Here is a 17624-nt window from a genome sequence, read left to right as displayed (position 1 = left end):
CCCCTCACAGCCCCGCGCCGTCCCCGCTGTGAGCCCTGTCACCCCTCACAGCCCCGCGCTGTCCCCGTTGCGAGCCCTGTCACCCCTCAGAGCCCCCGCTGTCCCCGCTGTGAGCCCTGTCACCCCTCAGAGCACCCGCTGTCCCCGTTGAGAGCCCTAGTCGCCCCTCACAGCCCCCGTTGCCCCGGGCCGTGCCCAGCTCGCCCCGCCCTCCCGCCGTTCCCATGCCGACGGGACGCCCCGCCCCCCACCGCCCCTCCGCCGCCGCCATTGGTTGCGTTCCTCTCGGCCCCGCCTCCCCCGCCCGCCGTTGGCCGCGCGGCCGCCGCAGCGCGCGAGGGCCGGCCGCGGGGCGGGGCGCGCAGGCGCGGTGCTGTTATTGTTCCGCGGTGCTGCCGCCTGGCCCGGGCTGCCGCGGCCGCCATCGCCATCGCCATGCCGGTGAGATGCGGGGGGGACGCGGGGTGCGGCCCCCGGGGCCGCCCGGGCACTGCGCACTGCTGCCCGCCGCGCCCGCGGTTCGCAGAGCCCGTCGGCTCCGTGCCCATGTGCGCGCGGGAGGCGCAGGGCGGGCGGTGCCTGTCAGGCCGAGCGGGCCGGGGGTGATGAGGGGCGGCGGCGGCGCCTTGGCAGCGGGGAGCGGCGGTCCGGCCGCCCCGGAGGGTCCCGTCCCGTATCCCGGGGGCTCGTGGTGACACCCGCATCCCGCTCCCGGTTTTGGCTGTGCCGTCCCTCCCCCGCCCAAGCGGGGCTGAGCCGCTCTCTGCTTCAGCAGGACGCAAAAGCCGCTGCTGAGGCCTGAGAGGAATGGGGGCAGGTGGCAGCTGCAGGGAGAGGCGCTTGGAAAGGGTTTGTTTCGGCTTGACAGCCAGTGTAGCTGCTCTAGGAGCGGTTCAACGCTCAGCTGCAGCACCTCTAGCCCACGGGAGTGTCTCTTAACTACATTCATCAGCCGTGCTTCGAAATTTGTTTTGGTAACTAGATGAAAGAAAATGAATGTGAGCTTTTATAATACAACATTCAGGTATTCTAAAGGATTAAACTTAAGCATGTATACTGAGGTTTGTAATTAGAATGAATTCCCTTCAGCCAGCACTCCCTGGTATCTGGTTCTGTGCTCTGTGGGGTTTGAGAGTGTATAGTAGGTGTTACTGAAAAAGAATGTCATGACTGCACCGAATTCCAGCAAACTTCTTGCAGATTACAAGGTGAAATTGATTCTTGAAAAAAATTCTTAGATGATGTTGAATGTGAAATGCGCAAGGTTTACTCATTCAGTTTCTATGTTGGCCAACCAAAGAAGATCCCATTGCCTGAATAAGTGTGTTATTCTCTCAGCTTTAATTATAAACCGGTCCTGGTTTTAAGTCCACAAGTTCATAATCCTCTGGAGATGTAGTTGCCCAAGCTGATTCAAGAGAGTATTTGTGCTTAAACACACAGTAGTTTTGTAGTGGGAAATGGCAGGGCCTATTGGCTATTAGGAAGAGATTCTTCCCTGTGAGTGTGGTGAGGCTGTGGCACAGGCTGTCCAGAGCAGCTGTGCTTGTCTCATCCCTGGAAGTGTTCAAGGCCAGGCTGGAGCAACCTGCTCCAGTGGAAGGTGTTTCTGCCCATGGCAGGGGGTGGAACTGGATTTCTTGCACCCCAGACCTTTCTGTGATTCTGTGTTCACACTGGAGTTACAGGCTGTGTGTTTTTGTTTGAATGGTTACAGATTAACAAGGCTGAGAAGCCGGACAGGCCGGAGAGCTGTGACAATGTCAAGGTGGTTGTGCGCTGCCGGCCGCTCAATGACCGGGAGAAGGCCACGGGCTACAAAATGGCAGTGAACGTGGATGAGATGAGGGGAACCATCACTGTCCACAAAACTGACTCATCCAATGAGCCTCCTAAGACATTCACATTTGACACAGTGTTTGGACCAGACAGTAAACAGCTGGATGTCTATAATTTAACAGCGAGACCAATTATTGATTCTGTCCTAGAGGGATACAATGGTAAGTCCCTTGTTGTAAGGGAAGGATCCCATCCTGTCTCCTGTTCTTTGCCTTATTAACATTCCTGCTGATCTTGTGTAAGGGAGTTTCACCTTCTGAGGGCTGTAGCCTGAGATCATTTCTGTTGTGGCCTCTAACTTAAAATAGCCTGAAGGCACTGGCTGTTCTGAGTGCTCCGTGGTTGTTCCTGCTGCTGTCATTAAGTGTGGTAGATGGGTGATGAAGGAGACTCCTCTGAGGTCATTTAGCTGCATGTTGTTATCCTTTATCCTCTCTTTGCAAAAGATATACACTTATGTCATTATCAGGATTCTCAGCAGCTCCTCACTGTACAATTTCAGTACCCAGTGGAACTGAAGTGTACTAGCACTCCATGCTTTAGTCACTCTGCACTTCTAAAACAAGCTGATTTTTTATTAGACATCTTGCAGGCTGGATTAAGCAGCAGATAGGTGCTGTTTGCCCAGCATTTCTGTTACTCCAGCCTTGTATTCCAGTAGCTACTGGAGTGGGAGGAAAATTTTAACTCCATGAAAATAGAGATGTTTGGTGCTATCAGGCTAAGACGGGATGAAGTAAAACTGCAGTTAAGAGTTTAGAGAAGACTCAACTTCTTAAAGTTTGTTCTTTTATCTTGTCCTTCAGGTACTATTTTTGCATATGGGCAGACTGGAACAGGCAAAACCTTCACCATGGAAGGGGTCCGAGCAGTTCCTGAGCTCAGAGGCATCATTCCCAATTCCTTTGCTCATATATTTGGCCACATTGCCAAGGCAGAGGGGGACACAAGGTAAATGCCTTCCCTTGACTGCTTCTGTTTTTGTTTTTGTTTTTTAACGTGAGTCCACGTGTAGCAGGAGCCTGACCTTGAGAATGACAACAGAAATTGTCCTTCTCCCAAGATGAAAGGCTGCCACTTAGGCAGTTCTTGAGGGACAGCAGGACTGTGTTGGTATTTCAGTGTTTTCTCTGCATTCTGTGACTGTGTTTGTGGGACTTCTGCAAGTGTTTTGCTAAGTGAACTACCCAGCTGTTCATCTGCAGGTTTTTAGTTCGTGTCTCTTACCTGGAAATTTACAATGAGGAAGTGCGGGACCTGCTGGGAAAGGACCAGACACAGAGGTTAGAGGTGAGCCTCCTCTTCTGAATGTGCTGTTTGTTTTGAATCAGAGCAATATTCTGTTTTCAAGTTCAGAGAAGCACTTGAAGGGAAGTGGGAGGTTGGGCTCCTCAGCAGTTCTCTTTCCCTTGCAGTGCAATAGCTGGGTGTCACTGCTGGCTTCCTTAAATCTCTTCCACTTGGTCAGTTGCACAGATTGGCTGTTCCACCTGAAACAGTTTCATACCTGCAGTTCTACCCCAAAGACCCCTCAGCAGTCCTGAGAATTGGGGACTGGGATTTAAATCCTGTCTTTACAGAGGAAAACTGTAGCATATTATCATGCATGAGTCTTTATTCCTTGTCTGCTCTGAGTGGAGTGTTTTATATGCAAGCCAGAAAATGGAGGAGTAAACCATTCTACTGTTACAGTCTCTCTAGAATTGCTGTGGGGGATCTCCTAGGGATGCTCAGTCTGAACTGTTTCTCCCTTAGGTGAAAGAGAGACCTGATGTGGGAGTTTATATCAAAGACCTTTCAGCTTATGTTGTAAACAATGCAGATGATATGGACAGAATCATGACTCTGGGCCACAAGAACCGTACGTAGCCTTGCTGTGGGCAGGTTTATAGCTCAGGCAGAGTAAAGGTCTGGTTGCCAGACCACAGTAGGAGGTCCTAGTCCTGTTGTTGGGAAGAGTGTTTGGCTGAACAGAGCACAAAGGGTATCTCTTCCCAAGCTCCTTTAGTGCAGGGCCAGGAAAAGAAGGCTGTGCTTCCCACATTGGCCAGTGCCAGTGTGGATCAGCAAAGGGAGGATGCAATGAGGGCAGTCAGTGTTGTCAGAACTGCTTGTGTATCTCTTGGTCCTTCTTCCACTTCAGTTCTGATCATGATGAACATCAGCCCTGTGCTGCAAGTGGGAGGTAATTTATGTGCTGGAACACTTCTTAGTTAAGCTCAAATTATTTAATGACCTAAAGTTCTGATTCCTGTTCCCCTTGGCATGGATTGCTGTGTTCTTATTTCCCAAAATACAGCTGTTTTCAGGGATTTGCTATGAACCCCTTAATCTATTGATCTTTAAACAGATGAGGAGAGTTGCTGGTCTTGGGAGTCTGTGGTTGGCTTAGAGCTGTAGCAGGCTGCAGGACCTTTTAGTCCAGGCTGGAAGTGCACTGCAACTTCAGTGCCCAAGAACAGACTTTGCTGCTGAGCCTGAGCATCCCTCTGCCGTCTTCTGAATTACAGGGTTGGGTAAAGAGGTGGGAATGAGTCTCCTCAGAGAGCAGGAAGAGTTAGAAGAAGATGTGATTAACTCTGAAGACATCACTGGTTTTTTCTCTGTTGAAAGGTTCTGTTGGTGCCACAAACATGAATGAGCACAGCTCTCGCTCGCACGCCATCTTCACGATCACCATCGAGTGCAGCGAGAAGGGCGTGGATGGCAACATGCACGTGCGCATGGGCAAGCTGCACCTCGTTGACCTTGCTGTGAGTAGGACCAGCCAGCTCTTTGGCAAGACATTTGTTTTGGATTGTGGAGGTTTTTCCTGAGGGTTGTGACCATGTTGTTCATCACTTGCAGGTTCCTTATCTCAGTGTCACACTTTGACCCAATGTAATTGTGCTGGTAAAACATGGCTTTAGCCCAAGATTTACACTGAGGTACCTTTCCTTGGGGAGGATGCAAAAAAAGTGAGACTAAAGGCATTCAACTTATTTAAATGCATTTTAACTTATTTACATTATGTGTATATAGGATGCTCTATGAAACTCTTCAAAATAATTGCAGTGTTGCTATTTGCTCTTTCTCTGCTGATAGGAAGGGCTGTAGATGGCAGTTGGCAGCTCCAGCTGGGATGCCTTTTAACCACTGACTGACTTCTCATAACATTTTTGTTCATGGGGAGGAGAAAGCATTTTCCCAGCTGCATTGCTTTAAGCAGTCCAGAATTTGCTGGCACTGAAGGCTTCTATTAAAGACTTGTTTGCCTTGTCTCTTTAACAAGGTCTGTGATACTTAGCCAGGTTCTCTAATAATGGATGAAGTGGTTAGTGACATGGCTGCTAGCAAGGTTTCACGTGTAGCTGATCCTGTTTGGAGGGAGATGTATTAGGGGTTCTGTTTTAACTCCTGCTTCATGTTCCCTTTGCAGGGTTCTGAAAGACAGACAAAAACTGGAGCCACAGGGCAGAGACTGAAGGAAGCCACTAAGATCAACCTCTCCCTCTCCACGCTGGGCAATGTCATCTCTGCCCTGGTGGATGGCAAGAGCACCCATGTGCCCTACCGTAACTCCAAACTCACCCGTCTGCTGCAGGACTCCCTGGGGGGCAACTCCAAAACCATGATGGTGAGCCAAGAGATGCCCTTTCCACTTCCAGCTATGGGGCTGCATTTTTGCAGGGATAGCATAGTGACTTGAACAGCCTGACATTTACCTCACTAATCCTAAGCTGTTTGCAACTTAGAGAACCTTCTGTGTGCATCTCTTTCTATCTTTTCTCTTTGCCTCTGTATGGTGAGGTTCTAAACACAGCACATGGGTACATAGATGCATGAGATCAAACAGAACCTGTGTAGTCAAAAGTGGCTTCAGTGTAGAAGCAGCAGGAAAGCTTGGATAAGAGTAGCAGTGTGAGACTGTCAGAGCTGGGAGTGGGTTCCTGCAGTGCCTTGTGCTGGGCTCTGACACTGTCATCCACGTGTTGCAGTGTGCAAACATTGGACCAGCAGACTACAACTACGATGAGACCATCAGCACTCTCAGGTATGCAAACAGAGCCAAGAACATAAAGAACAAGGCCAGGATTAATGAGGATCCCAAGGATGCTATGCTTCGCCAGTTCCAAAAGGAAATTGAAGAGCTTAAGAAAAAACTGGAAGAAGGTGAGACTGTCCTTCCCCCTTGTGTTCCTCTCTGCACTATGCTTGTTCTGTTTGAATGGGAACATTCTTTGCTACTTGAATATGTATCAGATGAGGTTGGCTGCTGGTGCAGGTCGCTGTTCTGGTTTTGTTTGCCCTGCTGGATGCCAGGGGAGGTGTCTAAGGCTGCTTGTGGGGGTCCAGCTTTCCCACTAGGTGGCACTTGGCACTAGGGTGAGTGGGGCCTTTGGGCTGGGATCAGTGTGCCCAGGTTTTCCTGGGTTTCCCTAGCAAGCACAACTGACATGGTATAGAGAATTAAACTGAACTGTAACAACAGATCACACTTCTCTGATTGGGGAGGAGGAATGCATTTATCAAAGGAAAATTGAACTAAATTTGTGGAGCTGGAGCTGGGTTTCTAAACACTGTAGAGCAACAAGAAGCCTCTTTAAGACATGTAACTTCATAGCCTCATGTCTCTTATTAGTCCATCAATATGGAGTGACCCTGCTAGAGGGATGCTTGCTAAACAGTGACCAGATGTCACAACATCTCTCTCCAGAGGTACTCACAGAACAGCCGTAGCAGTAACTCCAGTGTGATTTGCTGTTTGTTGTCTGCCCCATTCAGGAGAAGTGCGAATTGGTCAGTAATGCTTCTTTCTTTTTATTTCCTCTGAGATGGAAGTGTAAGGTGGAAGAGAAGGTATGGTAGGATCCTGCTAGGAAAACTTCATAGCTTCAGCTGTGCAAAGATGCTCTATTTTCCATAAAAACTGGTCTCTTGAACTTTATACATTCACACTGACATCACAGCATTCAGTTGCTTATCTTGATTGTCCTGAAGTTTCCTGAGCCATGACAAGCAACAGTTAAGGACTTCTGCAAGTACTCATGAGCTGATGTCAGGCACTAATGTGTTTGGGTAAATGCTGCTGTCAGAATAACAAGCTGCTATGAGGTGAAGGAAAGCTTTTGATAAAAACCCACTCTCTTCTTCTAGGGGAAGAGATCTCTGGCTCTGAAACCAGCGATTCTGAGGAGGAGGATGACGATGGGGAGATTGGAGAGGAGAAGCGGAAGAAACGGCGGGGTAAGGCAGCAGAGATTCCTGTCAGTGCCACCAGTGTCCTCTTACCCACAGGCTGCTGTAGGAAGTGTAGCCAGAGCCAGGCAGGGACTAGAGCAGTTGTGAGATGCCCTATGCCGCTGCAATTATCATGCCTCTCTTAGAAACCAAGGCCTTTGGTGCCGTGTGTCAGAGGGACAGCTCCAGAGCTGTGTAGTTCCTGCTTCCACTCGGGTTAGCTGTTGTGTAGTTCCTGCTTCCCCTTGGGTAGCTGTGCTTGTCCTGACATCATCTCTGTGGTGGCTCCCCGGGTGCCGCAAGGTGGCTGCGTATGGCTTGTGGTGGTGTGGAACTTCCCCTGCTTACAGAGGTGGGAGGAAGAAGACACCAAAGATCATTTGTAGGCAGGTGTGGTTTTTATAGCCATGGGTATGATTGGAGGGGAATTCTGGCTGTGGTTTAGGCAAAGGATTCATCTGTCTTACAGATCTTCAGTAATTGACTCTACTGGTGTCCTGTTTTATGTTGATAGAGGGAAAACTTGACCTTTGGGTGTCTTTGTGCTGGCTGAAAAGCTTAATGGAGCTGCACATGCTTTTTTTGGGAGCAGTCTGAAAATCCCATGGTGGAGTTTCCTTTGTCCCACATCCGTGTTAAACTGCTGTGTATAATCTAAACTCCAGGGAATGTTGCTGAACCTGGAGCTGCAGGTCACTGTACCATGGGATGCTGTGGCTTCTTGGGAGCTTGCTTTTCTCCTAGAACCCTGCTGGTAATTCCTCATGGATAGTAGAGAAATCAAACCCAGTGCTACATCCCAACTTCCAGCTTCTCAGCTAAACTTATTTTGACATTCAGACTGCCTTCCAGTCCTGAAGCACCCACATCTGTTGAAAAAAATTCCTATTAAAGCATTCCTGCTTTGAGGTGTACTGTTCATTTTGGTGTCTGTCCAAGTAGGCATAAATTACTTTTGCCGTGCCTTTGGTGATAGCTGTAACAAGTTCATTTTTCACCTTTTGGTTATTTCTAGAAGTGGAAAGCTTGACTACTGTCTCCAAATGTCCTGCCCAAATCTCCTCCCAAGAGGAGACCACCTTCACAGTGCTGCTTGGAAGGAGCAGAGGGTGAATAACTGACTTATTCAACTCCCAGACAAGTTACTCTAGTTAAGTTCCCTGAGGGAGCTGCTTCACAGGAGTGCACACTGACTGTCCCTGTGTAAGCTGATTCTGCCTTCCAGAGTGAGAAGTGCACATTGCCATGTGTGTAAGACTGGAAAGGATTCATGGTCGCTGAATCCTCTGCTATGGCAGATATCCACAGCCTTCTCCACTATGATCTGGTGTTCTCTGCTGTTGTTGCTTGAAAAGGAAGCTGCCTTGGCATGTTTTAAGCTGTAGTCTGATTAGGATGAGTTTTAACTGAAATGTCTTTCTGAGCATGCAGTTTTGTGCTGGGAAATGGTGGCTTTGCAAGCTGAGTCTGGGAGGGATCCTAGCAAGTGCTTCCTAATGGGAACCTGTGCTTTTTTGAACTAGGTTGCTGGCTCTTCTGGGTTTCTTTCCTTTAGAACTAACTTCCCATCTGCATGTTTCTTCCTCTCTGGGTTTTTCTGTGGGACGCATTTCTGTTTTCCAGGCAGTAGCAGCAGCAGTAGTTCAGACTCCACATGCTCTGTCATAGAGAAACCTCTGGATAAGTCCTTCACTAGTGAGTGGGAGCTCTTAAGTCCTTTAAGCTTTGGCCTTTCCATAATCTGCACACTCCATTTTGCAATGTTGCACTCTTCCCTGCTTTGTCTGTTGGAAAGATAAACCTCAAGCTGTAACTCTGCTAAAGCATGCCTTTCCTTTGCTGCTTCCATGCTTGAAACAGTTACTCAACGTGCACATTGTTAGATAGATATGAGAGAGAATGGGAAACAAAAGTAGGCTGCTTGAGCAAGATTTAAAGGTAATTGAGAAATAACAGGTTAAATAAATTGAGAAATAACTGGTTAAAAAAATCCAGTTTGCAGCTTGTGTTAAATGCACCTTTTAAAATACGGGGGAAAAATCTGAGTTAAATTTTTATGGGATTTGCTACAATATGAATTCATAAAAAGGACTGCTAGGTATGTATTCTATATTACATTGGACTCTGCCTTCTCAAAATTAGTGTTGGAGAACAGTCAATCATGAGGCTTATACTGGCAAAGAAAATGTGTCAATGCTTGGTTGATTTGCTTTATTTTTGCAGATACTTTAAAAAATATCCTTGGTGGTTGGGGTTTAAGTGCCCCACAATTCTAAGCTCTTGATCTCTGTGGGACTTAGTTCAGAGGAACAGGAGATCCAGATTTTGGTCTAGTAGTAAGGAAAGTCTGGGCTGCTCCTGGGCAGAGAGGTCACTGTGCCTGTAAAAACCCATAGTCAGTGAGAATTGAGGAAACAAATCACATCTTGGGACTTGGCTTTTGGGGACTTCACCTGGTGTTTTTATCCTGGACAGAAGCACTCCACTCTCCTCCCTGTGTGGAGAGACCCTGGAAAGTATTGCTGTGTAGTTCACTCACTTTTACTCTGTTAGTGGAGAGCCTCAGCTCAGAGAAGGGTGGTGGCAGGGTTAGAGGGAACACAGCCCAGGGGAGACCCTTGGTGGATCCTATGACTGTAGCCTGGGAATTCCAATTGCTTCAATCCTGCTCCTTTAAAGCTTGCTTGGAACCTGTTTTATTTGGATGAGGACAGTTAATAGCAAACTGCTGATGTGTCAGCAGGTGCGTGAGCCCATCTCCTGCAGCTGTGGAGACAGCTCTGCAGGGGAAGTTGTGCTGGGCTTTTGGCATTTGGGATAAGTGTAGCTTTTTGTGGTTTGGGATATTAACTGTCCTCTAGTGTGACCCTCCTGCATGTGGTGTCTTTCATTATCCCTTTCCTATCCTGCCTTTTTTGTTGCACTTGCTTGAATAACCAAAAGTGGCTCTATACCTCTATGGAAGCACCAGTTACTGCAAATTAACCTACTAATCCCCTGTATAATTACATGGACAAATCTTGTGTTGAGACTCCCTGTGTGCAACTGTCTTGTATCTTGCAAAGAATTGGCTTGGAAATCTTGGTTAAAACTTAGAACATGTATTCTGGATGCCAATATTTTACAGGTAATATAATAGAATTGGCTCTCTTGAGTGTGGGGAGCATTAAGTTAATTGAAGGAGAAATCCACCCCTTTTAACTGTTTCTTAGGTCATGATCCTTGCAGCTGGCTCCTAATGTTGTGTTTAGATCCAGCATTGCATTGAATGGGCAGAAGAATGCAAGAGTGAGCTGAAGAATATCCTGGATTTGCAAAGCACTCTGAAGCACAGACACATTCTCTGCTTTAGCATAACATGATGCATTAGTGTTTGCTCTAATAGAAGAGTTTTTAGTTATGATTCTCATATTTTCTACCTTAGAAACGTGAATATGAAATTTGTTGTTTGTTCTGGTGCTGCTGATCTTTGTCCAAAATGATCAAAGCAGTAACATTTTCTCTCCTCCTCTTTTCATGTGTTTGCTGCCTCTCTGCGATTTGCTTTCTACTTCCTCTTAACGCAAGATCAAGCAGGTTGGTGTAATTGATTTTCACCTCCTTACATTTGCAAAGCTTGTAAAATGATCTTACAACTTGCTTCACTTCACCTTTTTCTCTTAAACTGAGAATATATAGGTCTGTGTCCTAGTAGTAAGAAGCCTTTATCTGGCTTATCTCATATGATGGGCTCTGTATAGCACTTCCAGAAAGCTTCTTACTTAAAGGCTAATTAGTGAGAGATTTTTGCACCACAAGCCCAGAAAGAAGTGCTTATTATCTGATTCTGAAGTGGAGCAGATGGCAATGAAGATTTTTGCTGTAGTTTTGGTCCTGTAGTGGTGAAGTCCTTGCCTTGCAACAAAATTAATTAAAGCTCTTGTGCACATGAAGAACTGAATGTGCAGATGTGAAAATATGTTCATGCATGTTTACATATGCAGGACACTTTGCTGGAGTGTTTGTGTATAATGTGTATATGATTATAAACAAAATACATGTATATAAATGAAGCTGGGTATTTTGAAGACTGGAGAAGCCTTTTACTGAACAGCTTCCTTGACTGTGTTCTGACTGTGCATTATGTCACCATGGAAAGCAGTCAGGTGGCAGTCAGTGGCTCCTGCTAGTTTCAAGTACAGCTGGATTCTACAGAGTGGGGTTTTTTCATGTCTAGAAAAGCAAGAAAATTGTGAATTCACTTGTGAATAAATGGATATTTAGGTATTGTGGATTTGAGGAAATGCATTCTTATTCCACATAACCCCCCAGGATCTCTATGTTCACCTGCCTTAGGCACTCCTGGGATTGCAATGAAAGTTGGCTCAAGACTTGCAGAGTGGCTTTCAGGAGCAGCAGCCTCACACTTTGTTTCAAATTTGGGGTGTTTAGGGCCAATTCTTGAGGTCAGTAGGTTCAGTGAGTTGCTCTGGCCACTCCCTTTGTAGCCCTGCAAGATACGGACCTGGTGTGCTGCTGCTGCAGTTCTGTTGCAAAGACACAGCTGATTGAGCCAGAGCCAACCTTGGTACTTTCAAATCTGTGGGTAGTCACTGTTACATAGACCAGATATCATCAAGAAGTTTCTTTAGTTGCCTGATTTTCACAGGGCTGTTCTGAATTTCTCTATTTCCATAGTAGTGTTTTCTTAAAAATATCTACATGCTCACTTTGGAATGGGTAAGCCTGTAAGGAGGGCAGTGAATGAGGGGAATGGTGCAGATGCTAATCTGAAATTTGAGTATGTAACTCTTGGTAGCTGAGCTTGTGTAGCTGTGGGTCCTGTGGCCTGATCTGCATTGTTAGAACATCAGGGTTTCCAGATTGGGCTTCTCTTCAGGCAGTGTTCCTTCTCCAGGTGTTCTTTGTATGTTTTATATTTTGGGGGCATTAGGTTCCAGTGATAGTTACACAGCATTGCTGCTCAGTAGGAGCTGGTGATAACTGGCCAATGCTAAAATGGGATTTGAAGGACTGAGCTTTGCCCATTTTGAAGCTGATACCTAATGAAGTTTTTGTTAATTGCAAATATTGAATCTGAACTTGGAAAAAATGCTGTGATACAGAGGTTGTTTTACTTTTCAGTGAACTAACTTGTTTTCCCCATATCTTTCAAAGGCAAAAAGAAAGTTTCCCCTGATAAGATGGTAGAGATGCAAGCAAAGATTGAAGAGGAGAGAAAAGCTCTTGAAACTAAGCTTGATATGGAAGAAGAAGAAAGAAATAAAGCCAGAGCTGAACTGGAGAAGAGAGAAAAAGACTTGCTCAAAGCTCAGTGAGTACCATGCTCTGAGTAGTTTGTGTGGTTGTGTGGGTTGTTCCTTCCTTAATCATACAAATATTTGGAGATGCATGTAGGATGCCTGTCAAACTCTGCAGAAAGTGAACACCTTGCTATTGTCAACATGAAAGAGGAGCTTATTCTGCTTTGAGAGCATAGAGTATATGGGAAAGACAAACTTTTATCCTTTTGCCACTTCTTTTCTTAACTTTACTCAGTTGTGCAAGATAGCCTAGAAATGTGAATTAATCTCCCAAGAGCTGTGAGGAGCAGCAGTACTGCTCTGTTACAGGCCAGCTTTCCTGCAGCACAGCCACAAGCATGGCATTTTGGGTTAGGGGTGCTCTGTTCTGAAGCCAGAGAGCTGCTAAGGTCACACTGCCCCATGCAAACAGACTGCTCCAGCAGCAGCCAGCATTCCTGCTTTGCACTTCAGCAGCTGCCTTGATCTCTGTTCACTCCCCTCTATTTCAGCAGCTGCCTCTGGGCATTGCTGTGCTGGTAGGGCCCTTTTGGGCAGAGGGTGCCACTTGAGTAGCCTGGGGATGTCACTGGGTGCTTGCAGCCCCTCACAGAGGTCACTTGCAGTGGGAGGCCCTTCTCTGCTGACTTGGTTTTGCTTGAGAGAAAGTGGTGGGAGCTGCAGCTTGAGGAGTTTGCTTTCACTTGCACTGCCTCACCCCCAGTTAAGCCCTCAGCAGCAGGACAAGTTTTTCCAGCCCTGTCAGTGCTGTCTGGGCTATAAAACCAAGCTGGACCTGATGCCTGCTGAGCCTGGTAGGACAGGAAGTCTCACACCTACCTGTCTGTCTAGGCAAGAGCACCAGTCCCTGTTGGAGAAACTCTCTGCATTAGAGAAAAAGGTGATTGTGGGAGGAGTGGACTTGCTGGCAAAAGCAGAGGAGCAAGAGAAGCTTTTAGAAGAATCCAACATGGAGCTGGAGGAGCGAAGGAAGAGAGCGGAGCAGCTTCGCAAGGAGCTCGAGGAGAAGGAGGTGGGGTATCTCTGTGGCTGGCTGACAGCTGCAGTGGCAGGGCACACCAGGATGTGGTACCCAGGTGGGCTCTGCTCTGGGAGCACTGCAGGAGCCACCCCTCCACAGGCCACTTACTGGCTGTGCAGCTCCTGCAGGTCTGAGCCAGCCTGCCTCAGCCAGGGCTCTGTGCTCTTGGCAAATGCTTTGTTTGTTCAAGTAGTTTTTCCTCTTGTTCTCACTGTTGCAGAGAGTTTCTGTGACTGTTAATGTGTGTGTCTGTGCTAAATGTTGTCCACAGCAAGAACGTTTGGATATTGAGGAGAAGTACACCAACCTCCAGGAGGAAGCACAGGGGAAAACCAAAAAACTGAAGAAAGTTTGGACCATGCTTATGGCTGCAAAGTCAGAGGTCAGTGTCCAAAGTCCTCAGCCAGTGATCCTGGGAGGCACTAGAGCTGGGAAGGGTAAGCCATCAGCTTTGTAATGCTGGAAAATGTGCTGTATGTTTAGAAATGTTTTTCTGTACTGTGCATTTCGCTCACATAATTCAAAAACACTAAGTCTGGAGTTGGAGCTTTAGAACAGCATGCTGTAGAGCTTTTCCCCAGGCCAGGCTGAAAAGGGTTATGTGTGACACCTTAAGATATCAAGAGCTTCAAGGAAAACCACTTATTATTTCTGAAACAAAATGCAAGTTGCTTTTTGGCAGCCCCATGTCCTGCTTTGCTGCAGCCTAGAGGTTTCTCTGCTCTGAGCTGCCTGTCCTTTAGGACTGATGCCCTGGTTACCTCATCCTCAGTCACTGGAGCAGTGTATCTTTGGCTGGTAGCTGGAGCTCCCGTTTCATAAAAAATGCATTTGGTTTTTGGGATCAGAGATTTTCTTTGAAACCTTGCCAGTGATGCAACTTGTCTCATGCTCTTCATCTAGTCTCAGCTGAATCAGCTTGGCAGAAGGCCAGTTCTGGGTTTATGAAACTGAGAACTTAATGTTGTTTTCAGCCATCTGAGCTGAAATCTTTCAGACAATTTATTGTTCAGAGATATTCTGGTACTAATAACCAGAATTTGCTTTTGTTTTCCAAAAACCTCATACAGACAAAAGATGCTGTTACCATGTCTAAAGATAAGTCTGATGCCTCTCAAATGCCTGGTTTATTTTCAGATGGCAGATCTACAGCAAGAGCATCAGAGAGAGATTGAGGGGTTGCTGGAAAACATTCGGCAGCTGAGCAGGGAGCTGCGGCTTCAGATTCTCATCATAGACAACTTCATTCCTCAGGACTACCAGGTGAGGGAAAAGCTCCTGAGCCTGGGGCAGGGGTTGTGCTGGGCTAATTTCAGTTCTCTTGCAGCATATTTTCCTAAAGGCTTATAAAAATAAGAAAACCACATTGTTAACTGGTATATTCACTGTGTGCCCATGCCCATGCAGTGGGTCTGTTCAAAGTCCTTTTTTTTTTTTTTTTGTGCTTCCTATTGTCTGATATTAACACAAAGACTGGATTTTTAAATCTTTGACATTCTTTGTGACTCCAGTATACACAAAATTCACAATGAGCTTAAATATAATGCACACTATTTAATGGGAAAAGGGAAATTCTTTTTATAGTTTTCATTTATTCTGTATTACAGCGTTTGCTTACTGCTGTATTGATGGTGTTGGCATAATGGAAATCCCGTGCTTTAGGGGGCTTTTCAGTACATACAGTTTGGGAGTGGTGTTTTTCTCTTCTGTAGACTTCAGTGTATAAATGGGGATAGTTTTTGCTCAGGATATAGCTGTCCTGATAGGAACAACTTGTAAGGAATCAAGACTGTGTTCTCAAGCAGCTTGCCCAGGCCTTAGGATGCATGTTCTGGAAAGTGCACCTGGAGGGTAGATTGTGCAAGTCTAACACTTACTGTCCTGACTCCTTTGTAGGAAATGATTGAGAACTACGTTCACTGGAACGAGGACATAGGAGAGTGGCAGCTGGTAAGAGTGGTGGCCTGGCCTGGCTGGTGTGCAAGCTGATGTTAGTATGAGCTTCTGAGGGGTTTAACTGAGCCCAGGAAGAAGCTGCTGAAGCTGCAGTCAGTTTCACTGTGAACAGTGGACTTTAATAACAAACCTTTATTTCTGCTTACAGAAATGTGTTGCATATACAGGAAACAACATGAGGAAACAGACACCTGTCCTGGATAAAAAAGAGAAGGATGTGAGTGACTATTGAATTCATTGAACTGTACAGGCCCAAGTCCTGCCTGAGATTGCTGCTCTGTATTTAGAGCCAAACTGTCCAATCTCAACTGACAGTCTCAGTCTCTTTTCTTTTGAAGATGAGTCTTTGAGTATCATGAAAGCACCATTGATGAATGTATAAAATTATTCTGATGACTTTGTCTTATGAGATTTTCTGGTGTTTTTCCAGCCCTTTGAAGTGGACCTTTCCCATGTTTACTTAGCCTACACTGAAGAAAGCTTGAGGCAATCTCTGATGAAGCTGGAGAGGCCGAGAACTTCAAAAGGAAGATCCAGGCCCAAAACAGGGAGAAGGTGAAGAACTCTGTGGTATTTATATGCGATGAGGGATTTACCCAAGGGAAGGCTGAAGTTTGTATATGCAAACTTACCACAAGTCTTCAAACATTTGCTTAATGAAAAGGCAAAGGACAAAATTTTTGCATGGTATAGTTCAGTATTGCCCGGTGTGACAGAACCAAGTCTCTTTAGCACACTAAATCTTGTCCAGAAAGACTTGTCTAGGGATTTTCTGGTGTTCTTTTGCTGCATTCTCCTCTTCCAGCTCCTTGCTTTATTTTGCTGCATTTGGTGGTCCAGTTTAAGCCAATCTGGCACAGTGCAAGTGCAAACACTGGTCCCAGTGGAGAGGAGAGGGCTGTTGGGGGAGAGTTCAGCATATGCTTTCTTGTGCTTTTTGTTTGGTTGGTTTTGCTTATGGAGAAGTCATGTCATGTCATGTAGTTTTGACTTTAAATGTGGCTGGTCCCTGTCCTTCCTAGACAGCATAATGATGTGTGTGTGGTGTTGTTTTTCCCTTTCCTTTCTGCTCTCCAAACAGAAAACGCTCGGCCAAGCCAGGAGCTGTCATTGACTCCCTGCTGCAGTAGTGTCACCTGGTCAGAATTCCTGTAAAAATCAGTGAGTGTATAAGGTTTGGCCAGAATATGGAATTCAAGAGATGGCACAGTTTGACATGGCTATCATTTTTTTATTTAAAAAAATGTATTTTTCCTTAGTTGCCTGTATATTGTATGTTATATTAACATAATATTAAACTGGTATGTATGATTGATGGTTGTGAAATTCCATGTATTAAGTGTGTTGTGCAGGGAAACTTGTTGGTAATCCTTGTTGAAATGTATAGAAAATAGGGTTCTAGATGTGTGTTTAAGTGCTAGATGTGTTAGTTCAAAACAGTTAATGAAATCCTGAAATTAAGGCTGGTAAATCTGACTTATGCCCTGCTTTGCACATAACTGGCAGCTTTCACTGTTGTCCTCTGTTGCACTGATCTCTGTTTGAATGTAGTTGCTGCAAACCTTTAAGAGCATCAAATCTTTTTATTTAATATTCCTCACTGTGGCTGTTAACACACTGTGTTATGTGTTGGATACACAGTCCTTTTCCCTTTTTGCTGTCTTGCTGTACAGAGAAAGTAGCTGGGTAGGAAAACCATGAACACATGAGATTGCTGAAAAGGGACCATAGGTGTCTAATAGTTCTTTTATTTTTATCAGTTTGTTTGTGATCTGCTGGCACTGTGGAGAATGAGATCTTGGATATTAAGGCAGAAGAGAGCTTTTTTCCTTCTTCTAAGGTTGTGTTACTTTGGCAGCTTTCCGGGGTTCTGGGGTTTCATGCTTCAGGGCTGGTATTTTTGTGTGAGTAGTTTTGTAATCTAAACAGCTGAGATGCTTTAAGGAGGATGCTGTAATAACACCAGGACTTGGTGTCAGCCATGGGGCTGTGGCTCTGTTTCCTCATCCCTGGCTGCAAGGCACTGGGCCACTGAGGATAAATTTGACTCTCCTTTAGTAAAACAGAAGGAATTGTCCAATTTTCCCAGAACAGTATCCCCTGACCTAGCTGGTGCTGTGTTCCTGTGTATACTGTGTGCCTCTCTGGCTGTGCTCTGAGAGGAAAAAACTTTTGGTCTCTGATAATAACCATTTATTTGTGATGGCTGCTCTTTTTATTTGATATTTATGCTGCTAATAGACACATATCACTTTAATATGTTGCTTTTGTGTCACAGAGAAAAT

The 17624-nt window shown here is 45.9% G+C and overlaps 1 protein-coding gene across 1 annotated transcript; it reads left to right on the top strand.

Annotated features, from left to right (window-relative positions):
* Positions 1-356: 356 nt before the first annotated feature.
* Positions 357-17210, top strand: KIF3A (kinesin family member 3A). The gene is made up of 19 exons (XM_054287957.1): positions 357-441; positions 1718-2000; positions 2646-2790; positions 3045-3129; positions 3595-3700; positions 4453-4592; positions 5258-5455; positions 5817-5991; positions 6976-7065; positions 8683-8754; positions 10627-10635; positions 12217-12373; positions 13194-13374; positions 13655-13765; positions 14521-14646; positions 15280-15333; positions 15488-15556; positions 15770-15894; positions 16421-17210. Exons 1-19 carry the CDS (start codon positions 436-438, stop codon positions 16467-16469), a joined length of 2181 nt encoding a protein of 726 aa, XP_054143932.1. The 5' UTR covers positions 357-435; the 3' UTR covers positions 16470-17210.
* Positions 17211-17624: the final 414 nt, after the last annotated feature.

Source organism: Melozone crissalis, unplaced genomic scaffold (genome assembly GCF_028551555.1).
Source record: "Melozone crissalis strain CALT ecotype California unplaced genomic scaffold, PUWL_Pcris_2 ptg000061l_1, whole genome shotgun sequence".
Taxonomy (NCBI): domain Eukaryota; kingdom Metazoa; phylum Chordata; class Aves; order Passeriformes; family Passerellidae; genus Melozone; species Melozone crissalis.
Note: the sequence above shows the minus strand (reverse complement) of the source record. Positions and strands in the feature narration are given on the sequence as shown.